Source organism: Sander lucioperca, chromosome 2 (genome assembly GCF_008315115.2).
Source record: "Sander lucioperca isolate FBNREF2018 chromosome 2, SLUC_FBN_1.2, whole genome shotgun sequence".
NCBI lineage: Eukaryota > Metazoa > Chordata > Actinopteri > Perciformes > Percidae > Sander > Sander lucioperca.
Window position 1 is genome coordinate 36,581,068 of NC_050174.1, and position 22,187 is coordinate 36,603,254.

A 22,187-nucleotide genomic window follows, 5' to 3' on the forward strand; every position below is an offset into this window, starting at 1 on the left:
ATGCGCCGGATGTCAGGCTCTATCCTGGAAATGTACTTCTGTTGATCCAGACTTCTGCTGGCTATAAAACAAAGTGCCTCTTCGGGATAATGAAGATAGCTAGTAACTTACCCTAAGCGTAATGTACATTCCAAAATGTTGACAGTGAAGCTTTAGTGCGTAACTTTTTTATATTAATGAACGTCCGTTACATTCAAGCCAGTGCCAAATGAGTTGATACAAAGCTAATTAATTAATTATCATCATGTTTTTTTAATCCTCCGTGTCTTCCTTGGCTACTAGCAACTGCGTGGGGGAGGGGTGGGGGTGGGGGTGGTGCGCGATCACGGAAGGCTTGTATCATGTGGATCAAGGGGGTAAGCGAGCATCCCCAAAGTGTACCTCCTATGGAGACATTTTGATGCTAGCAAGCCATCACCTGTTAGCGACTCCCATTCATTTTGGCGTCACTTTGACAGCGAATAACTTTACATCTGAAGCGTTTAAAAGACTTTATTTGTCCATTGTTTATTTCTAAAGAAACATGACAATGTATAAAAGGCTCCATTACCTTGTACCTCACGTTATGGCTCCATAGCAGCCGTTTCTGTAAAAATAGGCTAACAATTGTGTCATAACCACGTGACTTTCTGTCGCATAGTAGACAAATTACCGTATAGTCAGGAGAAGCTCGAGGCAGTTTCGACTTACATTAGCTGTTTAAGTGTAATCACTAATGTTAACTAGCATTTTAGGTAGCAATAATTAGCCTGTGCCTATGTTATCTCCTTACATATACCTACGCTCTCCGTCTCTGCAAGATTGGGAATGATTGAGATTTCTCTTGGCACAGCTACCAGAAGATTTACAACTTTCAGACAGGTTGCCCACGGCACATCTATGTCGTCAAGCTCAGTTTGAGGCTGCGCAGTAACGCTCAGCCATCACCGGAAAAGTGCTTCTAATAGACTTCACTGTTCTCCGTGGACGTCTACGGCGTCACTTTGTCCATTCATTTTACTGTCTATGATGTGGATGCGCCGACTGTTTTGTGCATTTTGCAGTTGAGCATATACAGATTTTCATCTTCAGAACTTTGTCAGTTGTAGCTACAAAGTGCAGCACCTGGTAAGTGTCTGTGCTGTGTCAGTATTCAGCAAGAAACTGCTGTAGTGGAAGAAAGAGAGCACCAAAAAATCTCAGGTTTGTGATTTCTCACTTTTTTGCGTCTTTTTTTCCCTTGATCTCTGCTCCCCTCTCTATATCTATCCCTTTTTTGCTCCCTCTCTTCAATTCTCCACTTCATACACACACACCACACACATCCACACAGTGTATACAGGCCTCACCCTTCACATCACTATCTGTACTTGATCTGTAAGACATCACCGCCCCACTCCCCCTTCATTTTTCCCCCATTTCCCCAACTCTCTCGTTATTTCTCACTGTCTACATCTCTTCGTCCACCTTCCCTCCCTGCACTCCCCCCTCCTTTTCTCTCCTTTTTTCCTTCCTCCCTCTCCCTCACTCTACCTTAGCCCTGCCTGATGTTTGGTTGTAAGAGCAGGTGTTTTGACCTGACATTGGGTTTGTTCAGCACGTCGGTCCACAGCTGCTGGAGGCCCTGTGGGGTCTTCTGGGGTCGGGGTTTGTTGGTTGTGGAGTGTGGTTCTCCAGCCAAAACCCGCGTTCAGAATACAAACCTGGAGCTCACGTCTGAAGGGAGGGAGTCAGGTATAGGAGTGTGGGGGGGGGCGCCGTGGGATTCAACACCACCTCCTCTTCTTCCCTCCATTCATCCCTCACACCTCTCCCTCTCATTCCCTCTCCTCTGTCTCTGTTCCCCACTCTCTTTATGCCTCAATGCATACATAAAGTACACAGACTCCGGGTAGTACAACGGCCCTGGGCAAAGACTTAAAAATACAAGCATCAACACGCCCTTATGTGAGGATATACACACACACACACACACACACACACACACACTTGCGATATCGCACTGAGATTCCCCGAGCTGCTCTCTACCTTTGCACTGAGCTTTGTATGATATTCCCCTTCATTCAGACTTTCTCTCCACTGAATAAATCTCTGTCTGCACTTTTTGATCTGAACTTACCTCTACTGTGTTTTTAGCGACAAATCGTAAGGTGTCAAAATCTCTCTTGTCTCCATCTTCCCCCTTTTAAGTGAATTAATACCATGTACAAACACTTCATCATTATTAAGAGCGTATAATGTATTGGCTGCTGATACTGACAAATGTAATATTCATTACGATAATGCACTTTTATCAATACTGTTTGACATGTTGACACGTCAGCTCAGTGGTAAAGAGCAATCCCGAATAACGGCCACTTCATTCCAACAAGTCCAGACCCTTAAGTTTCCCTCCTGGTTTTTGGTTGTGCATCACATTCAAATATTTGTAATTCATTTATATTATTTGCAGTTGGTTAGGATATGACTGTTAACACCGGGAAATAAATAAAAGTGCCGCCACAGTTGCGGCAGATTTGCTGGAGCAGCGAAATATTCTGTTTTACGGTAATTGATGAAGCACTACAGTGTACTGTATTTCATATGCTGAGTCATTTTCTAATTGGTCGAGGGGTAGCAAGTTGTTGTGCAGCCCTGCAGCACCCTTAGTGAGGGGGAACACTTGCTCATCAGCTAGAAATAAAAGGGGGAAAGAAATGAGTTTCTGAATTTTCAATGAAAATAATTCTTTTTCTGAATCCTTGTTGACACGCTGCTGGGCTGCTCGCGCTGGCCAATTTTTTATTGCTTTATAGTGACGTTGGCCCCTCGAAATCCTTCTCCAGTGACTGGGTCTCATACATCACTCCTGCTGGGATATGTACAGTTCATATAAATATGATTACAAGTCTGGAAGACACTTGCATCAGGTTATATGCAGTGAATGCATGTCCACAGAGAGAATGCAATCCTATATCGGTCCCTTCAACTCAGAAGTATGGATAGAATATATTTGCATAATGGATTTCCACACCTCGCAGTGACTTGTAGGAATGTAGTCTGATGTTTAAAATGGTTGAAGTTGTGGAATTAGGTGGAGAATATGCAGGAAATGTTGGCACAAGATACATTTATATCACCAAAGGAGTGTAGACAATGTAATGAGTAGAGTCAGGGTTGCTGTCTCACAATTCCTTCCTTTCCACCTCATTAAGGAAATACTTATCGTATGTGTCCACGTTCCATTTCCATGCTTCCCATTCACTGTCTTTGTGAGCAGCCGGGCAATGCATTATGGTAGCGTCGCGGCGACATTCAAGAAGCAGGCCGTCGATTTGCCTGTTCCTCATTTCCATAAAGTTGAGGTCCAGGCTACTCTTTGCAAATAAGGGGCGTCCAGCTAGACTTGCCGCCTTTCTAAAACCCCACTACATTTTTTTAAACTGACCGTTGAAGACAGATTCAGCAACTGCATAGCTTATTTCTTGCATAAATTGCTAGCGCTTGTTAGTGGCAAGCAAGTGCCCATTGCTGGGAAGCGAGGCGATTCCTGCTGTCTAAAAAACGCCACAGTGGACATGTGCCGTTACATCCATCCATCGTTCATCCATTGTCATCTGCTTATCCGGGGTTGGGTCGCGGGGGCAGCGGCTCCAGCAGGGGACCCCAAACCTCCCTTTCACGAGCCACATTAGCCAGCTCTGACTGGGGGATCCCAAAGCATTACCAGGCCAGGGTGGAGATATAATCCCCCCCACTTAGTACTGTCTCTACCCCGAGGCCTCCTCCCAGCTGGACGTGCCTGAAACACCTCCCTCAGGAGGCACCCAGGGGCCATCCTTACCAGATGCCCAAACCACCTCAACTGGCTCCTTTCGACGCAAAGGAGCAGCGGCTCTACTCCGAGTTCCTCGACGTATGACTAAGCTTTTCACCCTATCTCTAAGGGAGACACCAGCCACCCTCCTGAGGAAACACATTTTGGCCGCTTGTACCCTGGATCTCGATCTTTCGTACCATTACAATGTAATCAAATTCCAAAAAGGTTGAAATTGACTGAAATCGTTGGTGTATTGCTGCTGTTTTGGTTCTGCAGGAGGTGCCTTGATGGGTCACATGCTCTAAATTCAAATATGCCAGTAGTGAGAAAAACTAATGCTTTTGTTTTTTTGAGAGCTCCTGTAATCCAAAGAAAATCCACCCATACCATTTTTAAATCACCACAGGCAGCAGGAATAATGAATCTTTGGCTGTGTGTACGTCATAAACATGTAAACTCGCTGGGCCGGGAGGTGCAAGAGTAATGAGACGCAGTCTAAACAGTCTGTCATCATCTATGCCTTTAGAGTGGGTCCTTTACCCGGGCCTCTGCAAAGTATATTGCTAGCATTATAGCATACTGGTCCTCAATTTATCAATAAAAGAACCAATGTGTCACTCCAGCAAACACACAGCCGGCATTTGCATTCAAGATAACGAGACCTGTCATGTGAATTTTATACTCTGTCTCCTCGCTCTGTTTGTGCTGTCCCTCTTCCTTGCTCTCTTGCCTTTTTTGCTTTTCCTCCCTTTGGAAATCCAGATGCAAAAAAGCTCCTCCCGTGGCCATGATGGCTCTACATGGACCACTGTAATATTCAGATTCCATTCTAGTGCGTTACTGATACATTATTCATACATTTTCCTTGCTTCATACCATTTCTTATATCATATTCTGTTCAATTCTATTGTATTCTACTTAATTTCTATTAAGCCACATTCCTTCGCCCCCCCCATACTACTTCTTGCAGAGCTCTTCCCAACAACCACCGCCGCCTGCAGCCACTGCTGATACCAACTCTGCTTCAACTTTTCACTCCTGCTTTTTTCTTCGGGAGCTTTTGTCCATTATGTTTGCCTTCTGCCCTCTCCTGTTGCAAGAATAATACGTTTTTTTTAGAAAGCACAAACAATGTAACTCCTGATTCGATTGCGAACATTCTACTTTCCCACCACGGGCAATAACACTTTTTAACACTTCATCACTGAGTGTTGGATGAGACATCACAATACTGCACTAATTGCAACTTGCACAAACAGGTTTCACTTACATCTTTATAAATACTATTTAAGTAGTTGTACATTTTTATTCCCAACCTGTAAATACATTTGTACATTCTTTCCTTTGTATTTTTTAATTTATATTTTTTGAATATTTGTTCTTGTATTCTATCCTATTTAGTATTTCTTGTATATTCTGTATGTGTGCTGTGTGTCTGATATTTTGATGCTGTAGCACTGGAATTTCCCAATTTGGGATCAATAAAAGTCTATCTATCTATCTATCTATCTATCTATCTATCTATCTATCTATCTATCTATCCATCTATCCATCTATCCATCCATCCATCTATCTATCCATCCATCTATCTATCTATCTATCTATCCATCTATCCATCCATCTATCTATCCATCTATCCATCCATCTATCTATCCATCTATCCATCCATCTATCTATCCATCTATCCACCCATCTATCTATCTATCTATCTATCTATCTATCTATCTATCTATCTATCTATCTATCTATCTATCTATCTATCTATCCATCTATCCATCCATCCATCTATCTATCCATCCATCTATCTATCTATCTATCTATCTATCCATCTATCCATCCATCTATCTATCCATCTATCCATCCATCTATCTATCCATCTATCCACCCATCTATCTATCTATCTATCTATCCATCTATCCATCCATCTATCTATCCATCTATCCATCCATCTATCTATCCATCTATCCATCTATCCATCCATCTATCCATCCATCTATCTATCTATCTATCTATCTATCTATCTATCCATCTATCCATCCATCTATCTATCCATCTATCCATCCATCTATCTATCCATCTATCTATCTATCTATCTATCTATCTATCCATCTATCCATCCATCCATCCATCCATCTATCTATCTATCTATCTATATATCTATCTATCTATCTATCTATCTATCTATCTATCTATCTATCTATCTATCTATCTATCTATCTATCTATCTATCTATCAGAGAATGGAAAACAGCAAATAAATACAGTAAAAATGCAGTGCTGACAGACCAATCCAGAGAGCGTAAACAATAGCTACAGTGGTGAGCAGCAACATAATCCCTACGCGCAGGACTCCACACAGTGCTGTATAGCCTTCTGTGTGTGTATATAGTATGTTCCCTCCACAGGATGGCTGTGGCTGCAATAAAGGTCAGAGTACAGCTGTGAGAGAGAGCCAGAGATCCCATCGCCAAATCCAATAAGAGGAGTAGAATTTCATTACAGATGTTCAGCCTGGATATGACGGCTCCATCAATAACCACCCCACATGTGAGAGGCAGAGGGGTGAGCATGACGCAGTCAAAGTCACACAGCCATGGCAGAATCTATATCGGATTGTTTCACAGCTCCACTAGCTTGAGTCTTCTTCTCCCTCCATTCCGCATTCTCTCCAATGCCTCTTTGTTCCCACTGATGTCTCTCTTTCATTCTCTCTCTGTCCCGCTCTCTTTCTTCCACCTTTCACTTTTTTTTTTTTTTTGGACTTGAAATGAAATAGATGAATAGAAATGTCCAGTCTTTCTTCATTGGAGCAAGGAATTACATCTCAAGTGGTCTGGTTCAATACTGCTTGTCCACTCTCCTTGGCAGACAACAAAGATGTTTGAAATATATGGCCCTTGCTTTGATTTCCAATTACAGTCTCTCTTTCTGTCTCTGTGTTTCTCTCTTCCCTCGCTGAAACAATTTTCACTTGTCAAACAACGTGCCATAAGTTACATCGTATCGTATGTTGCAAACACAGAGACAGTTTAACAATTCATTAAAAGAACAACATAATTTAATGGAAAAATAAAGCCTCTTTTGTTTTTCTTTAAAAAAATAAAAAATAAAAAAAAATCCATATGCATGTGTTCTTCTCATTAACTGTGTGTTAACATAAAAGGAGGTGTTTTCCTATTTGCTGTCGTGTTTTCCTATTTGCTGTTGTGATTTGCACTTCAGGGCCACCGTAGTACAGCCCTTCTTGGCTCTTTCCCAATAACATATATACAAGATTTTGCCAACTATCACTTCTAAAAACCAGTATCTCCTACATATTTTTATAATGGGCTCATTCAGGTGTTCAGGGGCGGACTGGGACAAAAATTCGGCCCTGGCAATTCTGCAGCATGAGGCACACTTACAGGCTTTCATAATTAAATAATGCACACAATTCATTAAACCTTCAAATAAACTATCTTAGAATAGAATGGAAATGCTTGCATATTTAAAACATATTATTAAATACTTAAACACCCAAGACACAAAGTGCGAAGACATAGCAGACCAGACGCAAGCTTTTATTTTTGTCAAACTAGTGTGAAACGCCAAGAGTGCATCGGCCCTTCTGGCATTTGCCAAACTGCCAGATTGCCAGTCCATCTATGGCCGTGTTGACTAACAACTGAGGCATTTTGTAAAAGCATTTCTTGGAAGCTCACAAATAAAAACGGGGAAAATAACATTTCAGTCCATCTGAGATACTCGAGCTCATGAGCGCAAATAAAAAGGAAGGTCAAACTAACTTCACTGGACAGTGAATAGACAGAAAGGACAGCCGTGTCTGGAAGTGTTGTCTTCCTTCTTGAAAGTTTTTGTTTCAACAGTCAGATGAAGTAATAGAAAAGTCTGAAGAACTCTTACAATTCTTCAGACCATTTAACACTTTCAAATGCATCAGATATTTGCTTTTTCAGACTAGAATATCTGAACAATTCCAGCTTCTCTTTCAAGACACTCGGTCATTGAAACACGTTTTTTTTTTTTAAGAATTCATAAGCCTTGGGTGTGGCAGTAGCCTGGTTGACACCAGATCCTTCTCAGTTGTAACTGAGAGTGGGTCTGGGGAAGGTTCATTCACAGCCCATTTCCAAAGGGGCGTCACCAACGGACGCCGCTCAAATGCCTCTGGCATTGGATAGACCTAAAACCAATCAGAGCGATGAAGGAGATGACGTATGCAGAGCGACGGAAAAACATCTCAACCAGCGAGCATGATGCGCTATCGTCATCGTGTAAAGCCCGCCTCAACGGTTGTGATTGGTGCCTCAATTTGGAAAAATTGGAAATGGGCTTGAATGGGCTCTTGGCCAGACAGACTTGCAGAGCAAATCTCAAATTTGCCAGAAGTTCATCAAGGTTTTCCCAGGCTAGTGTGGCAGTGATTTCACCCTCAAATCCAGATTTCACAACGTGAAGAGGCACTTTTCTTTATACCATGCTTTTGTCATTATATCATGAATGACCTCCAACTGATTTTTTTTAGACTGTGATTATACTGTGTTTCTCTGACATGGACAGGTATCGACTAGGCCAAAATATATTTCAAATATAAAAGGCTTTTCAGGCTTGATGTAATGTAAAAAACAAACTAAAAAGGTTGCATCGCAGATGCGTCATTTATAATGATTATTATATTCGTCTTGCATGGCAGTAAATCCACTGGAGAGGCAGAAATATTTGTGCACAGCCACCACTTGGGTTGCATGAACACAGGGTATTGAACTTCACATTTTTCAATAATTTCTCACTGTCATCTGGAACTGCCACCACTTGTTTGGCCAACTTGGAGTGTTTCATTTGAAGTGCAGCGCAGTTGTGTGCTGGAATTCCAAAATCCATCATTAATGTTCTAATAAGCAAGGTTTTGTAGTTTAAGGGGAGACACTCAAAAACGTAATTTTTCAATTTTGAGTTTTTGGGCTATTTTGCTTCTATAACGTGTCTTCTTTCAGACTAGTGGAAATAAAACATCTAAAACATACATTCAGGTGTTTATTTTACTACACTTTGTCTATTTGCGCCTGTACATTTCTCATTTGCATATTACAGTAATACAACAAATACAAACAATAATTTTCTTAATGTAAGTAATCAACTGGGGAAGTTTAATGGTGCTTTCTAAAATATTTTCCGTATTTATCTGCAGTGTCTCTCCTTAAAAACAACTGTAGTGTCAGAGTAGCAAAGTGAATCAAAAGAAAGCATCCCACGTTGCCTGATGTTCTTTTTAATGTTTAGTGTCAGGTATTAATCTTCCTTATCCTAGAGTAAATAATATGCTAAAAGATATGCAAACTTCCGAGTAAAGAAACCGTTGGCTTCACCGATACCATGTCAGTTTGATGTTTGGTTTAAACGCAGAGCCGCTTTCACATCCATCTTTTTTATGTTTCCCATCTCTGTCTTCTCTGATTCATCTAAGAAAGGCAAAGAAGCTGTCCATCCAGAGAAAGCTATATTCTCTGGTGTTGCATCCGTGTTTCTCTAATCACTTTAATTCCCTACAACTGCCACTAACACCGTATTGCAAATCAATCAACCAGAAAAGAGTTCTCACATCATAGTAAAATATTAACTCCTTTAGTGGAACAAATGAAGGCAGCAAGAAAATAATTTGGCTTACTGCCCGTGACAAACATTTTTTGCTGGCATTAAAGTAATATTTTACCTCTCAAGGACATATATATATATATATATATACTACACACAATAGTATGAGCACTCCATTGCTTTGAATTTATCTGTCTGCTGCTCTTTCTTTTCTCATTTCTTTTACCCTGCGATTTATGTTCACAGTGCATTTGGATACATGCTGTGGCTGGATTTTTCTGCCCAGGCATTGAAATGACTATCATTCTCAGCTCGTATTGCACTGGTTTTGAGAACCATTATTGCATGCCATACATATTTATCAAGGATCATCACATCCAGGCTGCGTGTCAAACTTGATAAACAGGAGTTTATATCAAACATCCAGTTCTGTCATGCGTGAAAGTGATATATTTTCAAGCACATCTGTAACTATTACCAACATATTTTACTGGAGGATCTTTTTCAGCTGTCAGCAGGCTGCCTACTATACTTTTTTCTTGCATGATGACATAAGCCACATTAACAACTTATTACAAGCGTTTACATCAGTTTGTGTGGTAATCTCCAAACAAAGACCCGGATACACACTGTGAACTGCACAGTAGCAGATGTATCACTCATTTTTCAGGCAAAACTCATTGGCATGTTACCTAACACTGGGTAAAGGGTTCAATTGCATCAGCTACAGACTGCTGTGGAGAAGAGAAGAAGAGAGCCCAACAAAAACAGGTGGGTGAGCACAGAAAGGAATGATGGGACGGCAATGGGAGCCGTCTATGATTGGAGCATTCCTAGCCCCAGTAAACCTTTCTTCTCTAGCCGCCATGTGCAGAGTGTTGATAAGAGACATCATCCCACTGACTCATTAATCAACTGTGAAATGTACAGCTACCTGCCGCTTTCTTATTCCCGTGCCCCCAAAACCCCTCTGCTACCTGCTTCCTCCTCTTCTCCACTTCTACCCGCCTGCAAAGAGAAGAAACAAACTGGACTCCGCAAGGATTCCTTTCGAAAAAAAAGAAAAGAAAATCGCTCTCCTAGCAAATTTTCTGTTTCAAGATTTTTCACTCTTTCCCAATCATATCCACATGCCACAGCCTTGTGTATGCATGCAATCACACCCAGAGACAAGCGCTGTTTAAACCATAGACTGTAAAAAAAATAATGGACGTAGCGTCGGTGACGTCTCCCGTTAGTTTGTGGACCGATGTTTTGAAGCCAGGAGTTTGCATTTGGGCGGTCGCCATCTTGGAATTTTAGAGCCAGAAGTGAGTAGTGAGTATTTAGACAAAAGAGTGGAGCTGGCGAGGATGATGCATCTAAGCCAGTGTTTTGTATGGTTTCAAATGCGCTAAGCTAAATGCTAAAGAGGAAAAGTTGCAGATTTTCAACCCTTCTGACACTAGTTATGCAGCGGAGATTTACCGGCGGGTAAACGCGGACCTCCGGGTACTGGTGCTGTTCGTCTGCATGTACGGCAGTACACAGAGCTGGTTGTAAATCGGCAGACATTCCCTTAACAGTAGTGCTAGCTAGCTAGCTTGGTTGGTTGGTTGGCAGAATGCTGAACAAGACATTTTTAGGCGACCAAAGTGTTCCAATTAACTGAAGAAGTGAAAACACACAGTGAGATGGTCAAAGTTTAAAACATTGACAACACCCCAAAACAAGTTCAGGTCTATTTTTAATGTCCACAACGTTAGCATCGTTAGCATTGCTAAGCATCTGTCCTGATTGACAGGTTGGCGTGTAGCCACACTACAAAGCATCCCCTGATTTATTGTAAATTTTAAAATAAATGGGACCATAATTGACAAAATGAACATCATGTTGTATTAAGAAAGACTTAAAACTAGCAATTAAGACCATAAACGTATGGTTGATGAACTTATGGTTATAATAATATAAATCAATCAAATAAATCAAATGAGAAGTAGGATAATTTCCCCATTAGTCTATATCCACGACGTCCCACTTCCGGGATTGGTCCGTTACCACCCAAAATTCCGTCGGATGTTACTCTTTACGGCCGGATGTCCGTCACCTTCCGCTTTCTTTGTGTTGGAATTTTTTCCGGTGGATTTATGAGGACAATGGTTAACTGCTCCTCAGATCTCTGCAGGCAGGGCTGGACTGGGACAAAAAAATTGGCCCTGGCATTTTTGGCCCAGGCGGCCCACACCCACCATGATTGGTCACACATTCCCTGCAGACAGTCCTCTTAAAATATGCGTGCATTCTATGATATGAGTTGCCTAGTGTTTTGCGTTCATGTGATCATTTTGGATCCTTCAAAAGGGGTCCAAAGACTTATCTGTATACCCTTAAATAATTAATTAATTCTTAGAGTCTATTTATGGTATTTTTATTATTTTTTATTATTGATATTTGATATTGTATTGTCATAATTGGTATTATTAATATTTTGCTTAATATTGGCTTAGCAACTTTAAAAACAGTTTACTGTTAATTTTAACTATCGTAAAAAGTGTCTGCTAAATACAATAACCATAACCCTTCCCAAAAGCTACAATGAAGCTGAGAGTAGTATATGCCCTGGAAAAGAGCACCAATACAAGATAAGCTAATTAAGAAATTCAAGGAACACTGATGCTTGTATCAACACATATTTTATAGATCACACAGACTTTTTAGCCACCCAACAGGCCAACCCTTATAATTTTCAATGTAAGCTTAAGCAGTTAGGTTCATAGGCGCCAATTTATGTTTTCCTCCGTGGGTGCTCATGGGCGCACGCCGTTTAAAAAAAAAGTAGTCCAAAAATGTTTGCATTTCCAGTGTTTCCTCTAGAATTTTTTTCAGCGGTAGAGGGGAGGGGGGGAGGGGGGTGTTGGACGGAGTATGGGCTTATCTGCTAATGTAAGCTACCGACCGTTACCTTGAAACCATCCAGAAAATAGACGGTACCATAGGGTGATTTAACGTCACCGCTCATTTTACACACAGTTTAACAACAAAACAAAACACTGAGTGAACATTACTAGCTACGTTTTTCATGTTGGTTTTGAGCGGTATACACCCCCACTATCCTGGAAAACGGTTTTAAATCAGTAACGTTACTACAGCGTGTCGGAGGAATACACACAGTCTCCTGCAGCGGCGAGTCAGAGGCAGAGGGACCGTCACAGCAGCGTGGCTAACGTTAGCTTCTTGTCTCATCTGGGGTCTGATAAACACTAAATTCATCAACTTCAGTGTCCACAATGCTATTTTCCAATAAACTGTAGCTGTCATATTTCACGGGCGTGAGTGCGGATTTCATGTCGCGGCCTTTGTCGCTGTTTATCACTTATTGAGTGAAGTAGTACTCGCCCTGTTGTTTATTTGGTTGCCATAACTTCGCGAGTGATGACGTCCTGTCACTGTTCCAGTTGGTCTGCTCACCCTAGGGGGAGAGAGAGCGGATGACAGTTCGCTTGAGTTCAGTAGAGCAGACGGCGCTACGACTTTATGACTTTTCATAAACAGCTGAAGGAGCGGTGGTGCGCGGTGTACATAGCGGAAACCCTGTTGTGCGTCTGCCCTATTTCTGATACTGCGGCGCTGGAAATTTTACCGTGGCGGACCGCCACTATGCTATCGAACCCTCACACACGCACGCACTGGGGGGATGGAGCGGGGTCACTAAAGAGGTGTTTTCATCCGAGAGATGCTGTGATTGATGGATAGGATATGGAGAAGGGGACTGACAGCGACATAACCAATCACACTATGACAGACGCTCCACTTAGCACCAACTGCAATGTTTATTTTTAAAATGTATGTAGCCTACTGGCAGTCTGGGTGCTCGGTATTCTCCGTGGGTGCTCGATCCCCGGAGCACCCACGGTATCGGCGCCTATGGTTAGGTTACCTGACAGCCACTAACTTTAACTGCTTGTTGTCGTTATGACGTGAGGGGCACATAACGCGCGCACGCGCGCGCACACACACACACACACACACACACACACACACACACACACACACACACACACACAGCCTCCCTCCCTTCCTGAGAGTCCCTGTTAATATGCCTACTCCTTACCACATCGTCATCTACTCTCTCTTCCATCTTTTCCTCACTCGCTCCCGTGGCCCTGTCATGGTCACTCTCCTCCTCGGCTTCTTCCCTGTCATGATGTTTCTGCTTCTCTGTATAGCCAGCCACCTCTCCTCCTTCTCTACTTCAGGTAATGCTGATGTTGAAGCAGCTACTACAGCCCCAAACATGTCCGAAATGTTGGCACATTTTGAGGAATCCGCCTGTAGATTCTTAATCTTTTTCTCCCGTAATTTCTCTGCGCCTCCCTTGCGCTTTGGTGGTCGTTTGTCAATTTTAACATGGATGCTAAACTTCCAGCATAAGCATAACTATTACAGCTCGTGTCTCAGGGCGTCGGCCCACCGGGAAAATGCCCGGTATGCCAGATGGCCAGTCCAGCCCTGTCTGCAGGGTAAATCCAGACAGCTAGTTAGACTATCTGTCCAATCTGAGTTTTCTGTTGCACGACAGCAGTACCGGGGCTCTGTCCGGTGCATATCGTTGTGATTGGTTTAAAGAAATGCCAATAAACCAGAGCACGTTTTTCTCCCATCCTGGAATGTTGTGTGGACTAGCCTGACCCTCCTCCACAGCGCTGTGAAGGAAGGTCTGGCAATGTGAGACTATTTCCTCATAGACTTCCATAGAAACTACCTCCTTTTTGGAGGGGGGGGTTTGCTCTTTAAAGTTGTGCAGCTGAGCACTTTGTTGTATAGACGCTAGTCGCACATTTCTGTCTCAGTAGCTTAAATTATGATCATGCAGACAGATAACCGTATCATAGGCTTACCATCTAACATGCAAACCCAGCTGCATCATTCACTTTTGTCCTCTATAAAAGCACTTTATTCTGCCTCTTTTCAAGCTGTCCCATTGCTGCACTCCCGCACCGGTAATATCTGCCAGAAAACCCCAACTCTGATACATTTCTAAATTGTAGTTTGTGTGTTGTGTAGTCCTGCATATACATTCTCTTAAGCTGTGTAGAAACTGCTGATCTGCTGCCTTTTTCACCCCCCAACGCCGACCCACTCCAAGGAGGGGGAAATGTAGAGAGGGGAGGTTTGAATTTTGATCAGTTTATTTGCATTTTCTACATGTCAAAACCCCTAATTTATCTGCCAGTTTTGATTGGCTTTTTACAGGAAGCAGACTATATAATCACTCACAGTGAGTCATCATTTTTTTCTGAAAAGTAAGCAACAAACTGACCAAATCAAAGTTTGATTAATAGGTAGGGAGGTATAGAAAGCATTGTTCTGGTGACAGCTGCGTAAACAGGAAGCCCAGCTGTAAAGCTGTAAATTCTCTGATAGAGCAGATTGTAAAATATACACAGCAGCAGGGCAGAAGTTCACTTTCATGTTGCATTTATGGAACATAATATACTGCTAACAGGCAAACGCTGTGATTTACATTTATGGCACGCTGCGGAGGCATGAAGAACTCTATTTGGTTCCACACATCGAGTGAAAGCCAAAAAAAACATTTTATGTTGTCAAAAGGATTGAACATGAAGTGTTAGTCAGTGACTTCTCACAGTACACAACCCACAAACATTACCAGATCCTTGTTATCATCCAGGTACAAATGCTGCAGTCTGTCTGCATTTTACCTTTCTCCCAGTAATATAATCCTGCTGTAGACATTATACAGGCAAAATGCAAAATACATAGAGGTGTAATTGACTGCAGGTAAATGTCTACCTGGACTCACACACATTTTGCCAAAATATACTATATTTGTAACTTAATATGAGATGTATGAAATGTAAGCATGTAAAAAATAATGTCTTCCTGCTATAAAGAGGACCTGCGTCTGTGTTGGAGAAAAGAGTCTGTGATGGGGTCTGCACTATATTATGGCTATATTGCATTATAGACCACTGAGGCAAGGTAATTGGCAACTCTGCTTCATCTTTGATGGATGTTTCCCTCTAAAATTGTTGAATGTTGATGAAGGATAAGAATCCCTTGCTTTTTTATTCTCAAACACTGTGCCTGACTTTTACTGTTGATGTGGCAGATACTGTATGTTTTAGATAGATGATCAGATAGATTAGTTTAAATTGAACTGCGTTGAAAACGCTTACTTAGAAGACGATATCTGTAAACCATGTATTCTCTACCTTAATTAAGAGCAGCTTGTAAGCTTTTACAGTTGTACATTAGGATTCAAAAGGACCCTGCAGCATTGTCAGGAACAATATTTGATAAAAAAAAGAAGAGATGCTTCCTGCTTCTGTCTGAAAGCATAAATAACTCATGTATTGTGTATCACTTTATCTTTTAAAACATTTTAGTAGTTTGAAATGTTTACTGTTACAAATGCGTGATTATTTGTTGTGATGAGACTGGTTAAAAATCCCTAAAATGGAACTGTTTGTACTTTGCAACTCATAGAATCACCATATCTTTTGACATCCAAAATGATAACAAGACCGAGCCAAAACATCAAACACGGTGTCACTGTTCAAGTGTGCTGAATGTGGAGCTCATGGTGACAAATTATACATATTCAAGTGTTTGACATGTTGTATTCTCAGAAGCCCAGAGCAGTAAACACACCAGTTTAAGAAATCACTGTAATTTCTGCCAGACCTGACCACGCTGTATACGGTGCAACTACAGTTAACAATAACATATTGAGCCGAGTTTGATTTTACATCTGCTCCCGTGACAGATTGTAAACCTTTTTTCTTCATCAGCTGCTGACATAAAGCCGTTTGGTTCAGTACCATGCACTTACGTGGCACAACACTATACTTGATGTGCCGCCTGAAGACATAAACATTTTGGTGGAAATAGTGATTGTACGTCGGGAACAGTCAACACTCATTCACTGCAAAGACAAAATTATGTATGTACAAACATACAAAAATACATCTTGCTACAAATGATTCAGTCAGAAGTTTAGGTTTTTTGAAGGGATAGGTTAACATTTTTAATACGACACTCACATTTCCATATGTACATTGATAAAAGTATTGAACTCTGTCGACAGTGGCCATAATAGGTAAATAAATTGGAGGAGTATTTATGTATTATTTAAAATTGTCTGTTTAGTTTATCTTATTGGATTGTGCACTTGTCTTTGGTGAAGACCTGGGGTAGGACTTGACAAGCCTAGGCTTCTTCCTATCCCTTTTCAAATGGGTATAGTGTGTGGTATGTTGCATTTTTAAATTTTATTCATTTTTAAATTAAAAGATAAATATAAGTTATCTTACTAGCATGACATAGGGGACAAAATCCACAGTCCTAGTGATGCAAGGACTGTCCTCTCTAGGATGGGATCACATCACGTGTGGACAGGATGAATGATTACAGAAATCTGAACTGATCCTTTAAAAAATTATAAAAAAAAAATAATAACAATTTTTTGTCCAAAGTTAGTATAAAACTGCTGCAGAAGATTGATAGCACTTTAATGTTTCTGCACTTAATATGAAGCCGGCAGCCAGTTAGCTTAGCACAAAGGTGCTCTGTCCAAAGCAAGTCTATATCCACGACATTCCACTTCCGGGATTGTTGAAGTGGTGTCTTCCATTTTGGCCGGATGTCCGGTACCTTCCGCTTTCTCTGCGTTGGCATTCTAAACTCTGGTGGATTTCTGAGGACTATGGTTAACTGCTCCTCAGATCTCTGCAGGGTAAATCCAGACAGCTAGCTAGACTATCTGTCCAATCTGAGTTTCCTGTTGCACGACTAAAACAACCTTGGAACGTACACGTTCCACCAAAACAAGTTCATTCCGGAGGCTATTTTGCAGAGGCACCGTCATTGTTTCCGGGGCTTAGCGCCGCCCAAGACGATTGTGATTGGTTTAATGAAATGCCAATAAACCAGAGCACGTTTTTCTCCCATCCTGGAATGTTGTGTGCCTTAGCCAGACCCTCCTCCGCAGCGCTGTGGAGGAAGGTCTGGCAACGCGAGACTAGTCCAAAGGTAAATATTCCGGCACATATAACCCCCTAAAATCACAACGTGTCATTTTCACAAAACAATCAAGATATTTGCTTGTCATTTAGTGAGCTTAAGAGGTGCAGCTGGGCAGATCTTTGGAAATAGCCATGCTAGCTGTTTCCCTGTTTCCAGTATTTATGCTAAGCTAAGCTAAGCTAAGCTAACCAGCTGCTGGCGGTAGATTCATATTCAGCGTACAGATATGTGAAGGGTAGTGATCTCCCCATCTAACTTTTGGAAAGAAAGTGAATAAGCTTTTTTTTCCCCAAAATGTCAAATTATTCATTTAAGTTGACACTGCATTTTCCAAACTACATTGTTTTGAAGGCAGCTTCATATAAAAATTGACCTCCTAAAGGACATTTTTTCAGTCAATAGATATATTGTAGATACTATATACTAGATATAGTATTTTTTGAATACCCAATATGTTGGACCTTTAAATATTCTATGAAATGAAGAACAATAAAGTTAAAAGGGTCACAAGCTCTTAAAAAAAAAAACAACTGGTGGCTGCACTGACTCTCTTAAAACCCTGCAGGTAATTACACTATGCATCATAACCTCGGCTCTCTGAAGGGGCAGAACGAACCCCCACACTGCTTCTTATAAGCTACTTTTTCTTCTGTATGGAAACATAGACACACACACATCATAATAATTGCCCACACAAACTCAGTGAACACAGGTTAGGGCTTTCCAAGCAGTTTGAGCTTGTTTAATTGCATCCCTGTATACATTCTTTGTGATTAAACCTTAATAGACAGATATAAACGCAGATAATGAAGGCCTTCCATTAGTACCGATACAGAGCCATTGCAGCATACAGTAATGTCCATTCAAGGTACCGTAGATATCATTTGGTTGAATGAAAGAAAAGTGTTGTTTATATACATAGAGACAGAAATATACACATGTGCAGGTGGACGTATGGCGCACACCCACAGTCATTAACAACAACATCTCAAATGACCAAAGGACCGTTAACGGGTTATGTCGCCATTTTTAGATCTTTTTCGCCGCCTGCTGAAAAATTACTGTACTGTAGCACCCAAATGAAAGAGCTGTTACGGTAGATTGATTATGGTCACGGATACTATACCAACACTTAGAACACTGAGTAGGCTTTACAGTTTAGAGTTTACACTAGTGTTGAAGAGACAGAATGTAATCATCCCCCCGTCTCCGCCCATTCATTTGTGGTCTGTTCATCCAAGAGAAGATTAAGTCGAAAACCAATTCAAGACAAAAAAAGTGTGACTCATAGCAGAAATATGTCTCTCTCTCTCTCTTTCTCTCTCTCTCTCTCTCTCTCTCTCTCTCTCTCTCTCTCATTCTCCTTTCGCTCTCACACTCTACCCCATTTACTTCTTGCTCATTCCTTTTCCCTCCGCAACAATTTCTTTTCTGTCAATCCTGTCTTCTTTTAATTATGTTGTTCATTCCCTCTCTCCCTCCTTTGGCGAGAAAAGTGCAGAAGTCTTTGAAATAATCAGCTTCAGTCTTTCAGGGATTTTGTGTCACAGTCTGAGGGAGGAGTCCCAGTCCTTCGTGGCCTCTCCTACCAAGGGTCCTTTGTAAAGCGACGTCCTTCATCACAGTCATGTTCTGCCCTAGCAATACATCAAATGAACAACACATTCACAATTGTAAAATTTCAATATTTTCCAACTCTTTTTTTTCCCCTTTTTTTACTCTAAATGCCATCTATGTCAACTGCCTGGAGATGCATCCTTTTCTTAATATCAGTCTCAGAAACAACACCTTCTGCTTTTGGGATCAGCTTGTGGGTGGATGACCTCTTTTTTCTCTTCCTGGCGCTTCTATAAGGCATGCTGGGCCAGGACCAGAGCCAAAGCCAGGCCGGGAAGCAGAACCCAGACGTTGGCACACAGACAGGCAGAGTGATCCTCTGGCAAGCCCTGGGTTTTGTGCAGGCCACCGTCTCTTGGTTCAGGATACTGGGCAGATAGAGGGACACACAGAGGGAGAGAGACGTGTAAAGGTTAGACATGACTCAGACACTCGTGCTGCTTCCTTGTTCTGGCATTTGATGAGGAGAGAGGAGCAGAGGGAGACAGACGGGGGGTGAGACAGGACAGGGTCAGAGAGCTGAGGGGAACAAGGGAAAACAAAGAGTCAGAAAGTCAGAGTAAGAGGCAGACATTACATGGATCCATGGCACGGACATTAAGAGTTTGATCCAACAAATGTTTTGATATGTGAAGTATATTTCAAGGCCCTGCTGCTTAGTATACTCCCCGACTCTGAAACAAGTCGACAACAAAGGAAAGCTTCTTGTGAGGACTTTCTTTCTTTTTTCTTAAACTCTTTTAGGTTGTGCCTGCAAGTCTGTTTTAAGCTGTAACACGTTTTTAAAGCCATCACTACAGACTTTATTCACAAGAAAAACATGCTACGAAGCCAAACACTACATTACAGAAGCCAGCAGCAGCTGTGGAGTTCTCCCAATCAGGCATAAATTACAGCAAGCAGAGGCCGGACAAAACACTTGCAAGACCATTTGTATGACATTTGACTGTGCACAATCAAAACCCTGCAGTGAAAATAAACGTGTGCAAAACAGAGAGAAAGAAATGCAGTTTGCTACACTGTTCAGTGGGAACACATCAGTCCAGATATTAAACCCCATGGCCTCCAGAGTTCCACTGTTATATCCACACTGCAATTGCCTTATTATGTGCTTTCCCATAAAATTGTTAGCATTTTGAATAGTTTTTCCATTTTCTCGGATTCTTGTAACACAAAGCATAACCATTTGCCTCGAAGTTAAAGTCTCTCTCTCGCTCAATTTGTGGAGGCACCATTTTCAGTCCAGCACAGCAATACAGAGAAAAATCATAAGGAACATGAAACATATCCTCCTCCTCCTTCTTCTCCTCCTCCTCCATCCTCCTCAACTCATCTTCACCAATGTAACCTTTGCAGAGATTGCACTTTGGTCCATTTCCCTGTACACAAGAAAAACATCTAATCTGATGTCGTCTACCAGCACCTCATCTTACAACATAACAAGGCAACATATGAACTAGAAAATGAAGAAAAAAAAAAAATGAAACAAGAAAATTGTGTTGGATTATATTAACAGGACAGGCATATTTTTTTTCCTGTTAAGGGAAAGAAGGAAGAAGGGAGAGTGAGGTAGGGAAAGGAGGGGCATCCAAAATAGCTGCAGTTATCACAGTACCTGGGCTTTTGCATTCACGCTCTACAAAGAAATGGTTAAATGACAGTTGCCAAAAAAAAAGGGGGGAAAAAAGCTTTGGGTAGCTTGACAATGCACCAAACACATCCGCGACTAAAAGCCAATTAATTAGCAAGGGCAGTGATGTGTGGCAGCAGCCTGTTGACATGAGTCCAGATCTCCGGCTGCAGCCAATATCCACACATACACTCAGGCTTGTGAGGAGGCACACACACACACACACACACACACACACACACACACACACACACACACACACACACACACACACACACACACACACACACACACACACACACACACACACACACACACAAAATGCACAAACATATGAATACAAATGCATTCACCGTGACGGAATACGGACAATGTCAAAACATGAACTCATTTCCTGATGCTTTAACACATGCGCACAGAGAGAGAGAGATAATGCAAAACAGTCACGAGTATTTATTTAAACAGTTGATAAGAAAATATCCCACATGGCGGTTAATACGCATGTAACAGAGAGTGTTTTCATTATCGATCAGCACATTGTCAAATTTACAGTGCAATAGGGCTGCATCTCCCGAGGCAAGTAATCGAGTAACCCTGTGGCAAGTAGTTTGTGTCCACAATCAATTCCATTGGATTGAGCTGAAAAACAACACATGGCAGTGACAGTGTGGGAACACTGAGAACACCAGCTTCCCAGGGTGGAGAGGGTCACACATACAGAGGTTGGTTTGTAGTACATTTCGTCGCTGTCGGGCAGAAACCTCTCTATATATATTTTTTTATCATAAATAAGTGCTGTTGGTCACCCTTTACGTCTGTTTGTGTGTTTAACCGTTATTTAAACAGTGACGAGGTAATTTCGTCTGAGGTAAATAGCTCAATCAAATGTTTTCAAATTGTTTTCATTTCCTGAAAAACTGTTTTGGACATACAAAGTTTTCACCCGACAGCGAAAAATGTAGGATTTAACTTGAAACGCAGTAAGAATGAACAGTTGTACTTAAACAATTCCTTGTTCAAGAATCTGTTAAGCGAGGACATTAAAATTCAAATCAATGTTACAAAAGACACACAAAATCTGTGAGACACCGACCTTGGGAATATAAGAAAGAAATGATTGTGGGTTTACAATTTTCCTCATCAAACTCAACAGAAACATCTCAGTATATGGGGGGGAAATATTGTTGTTCTCCATATAAACAAAGCAGGACTTGTGATGGCTACCCCTCTGACTTACAATGCTCAGAGGACAGAGCTTTAGCCCACATGTTTACTCACTGAGCATGGGATAAAGCCCACAACCACTGGTAGTAACACTTTGAGTAATTATGCATCCAAGTTAGCTGAAAATACTCCATACACTAAATGAGCAGTATGACTGACATGAACAGGCTGTTAGTCACGGACCGCAGATTCTCCGATGCTCACTCTTCTCTAACTCTGCTTTATATAAAAGGTTATCCCTTAATGTCATGGTCGTTTATCCATCCATCACAAACCTGATGCAATCTGTTACTAGGGCTTGGTGTCGTTCAAAAATGTT

General features: G+C 41.5%; 1 protein-coding gene and 1 long non-coding RNA gene across 2 annotated transcripts in view; one reads left to right on the plus strand and one right to left on the minus strand.

Moving 5' to 3' along the window:
* The first annotated feature begins 435 nt into the window (after window positions 1–435).
* On the plus strand, window positions 436–11,715 carry LOC116054236. The gene is made up of 3 exons (XR_004106031.2): window positions 436–445; window positions 6,411–6,415; window positions 11,534–11,715. It is a non-coding gene; the product is annotated as an uncharacterized LOC116054236 (long non-coding RNA).
* A 6,395-nt stretch (window positions 11,716–18,110) lies between these two features.
* LOC116054422 (GDNF family receptor alpha-2) overlaps window positions 18,111–22,187 on the minus strand; it is a 76,345-nt gene continuing 72,268 nt past the window's right edge. Inside the window, exon 8 of the mRNA XM_031305976.2 lies at window positions 18,111–19,382. Coding sequence (XP_031161836.1) covers window positions 19,245–19,382 — 138 coding nt within the window. The 3' untranslated portion in view covers window positions 18,111–19,244. The remainder of the gene's footprint in view (window positions 19,383–22,187) is intronic.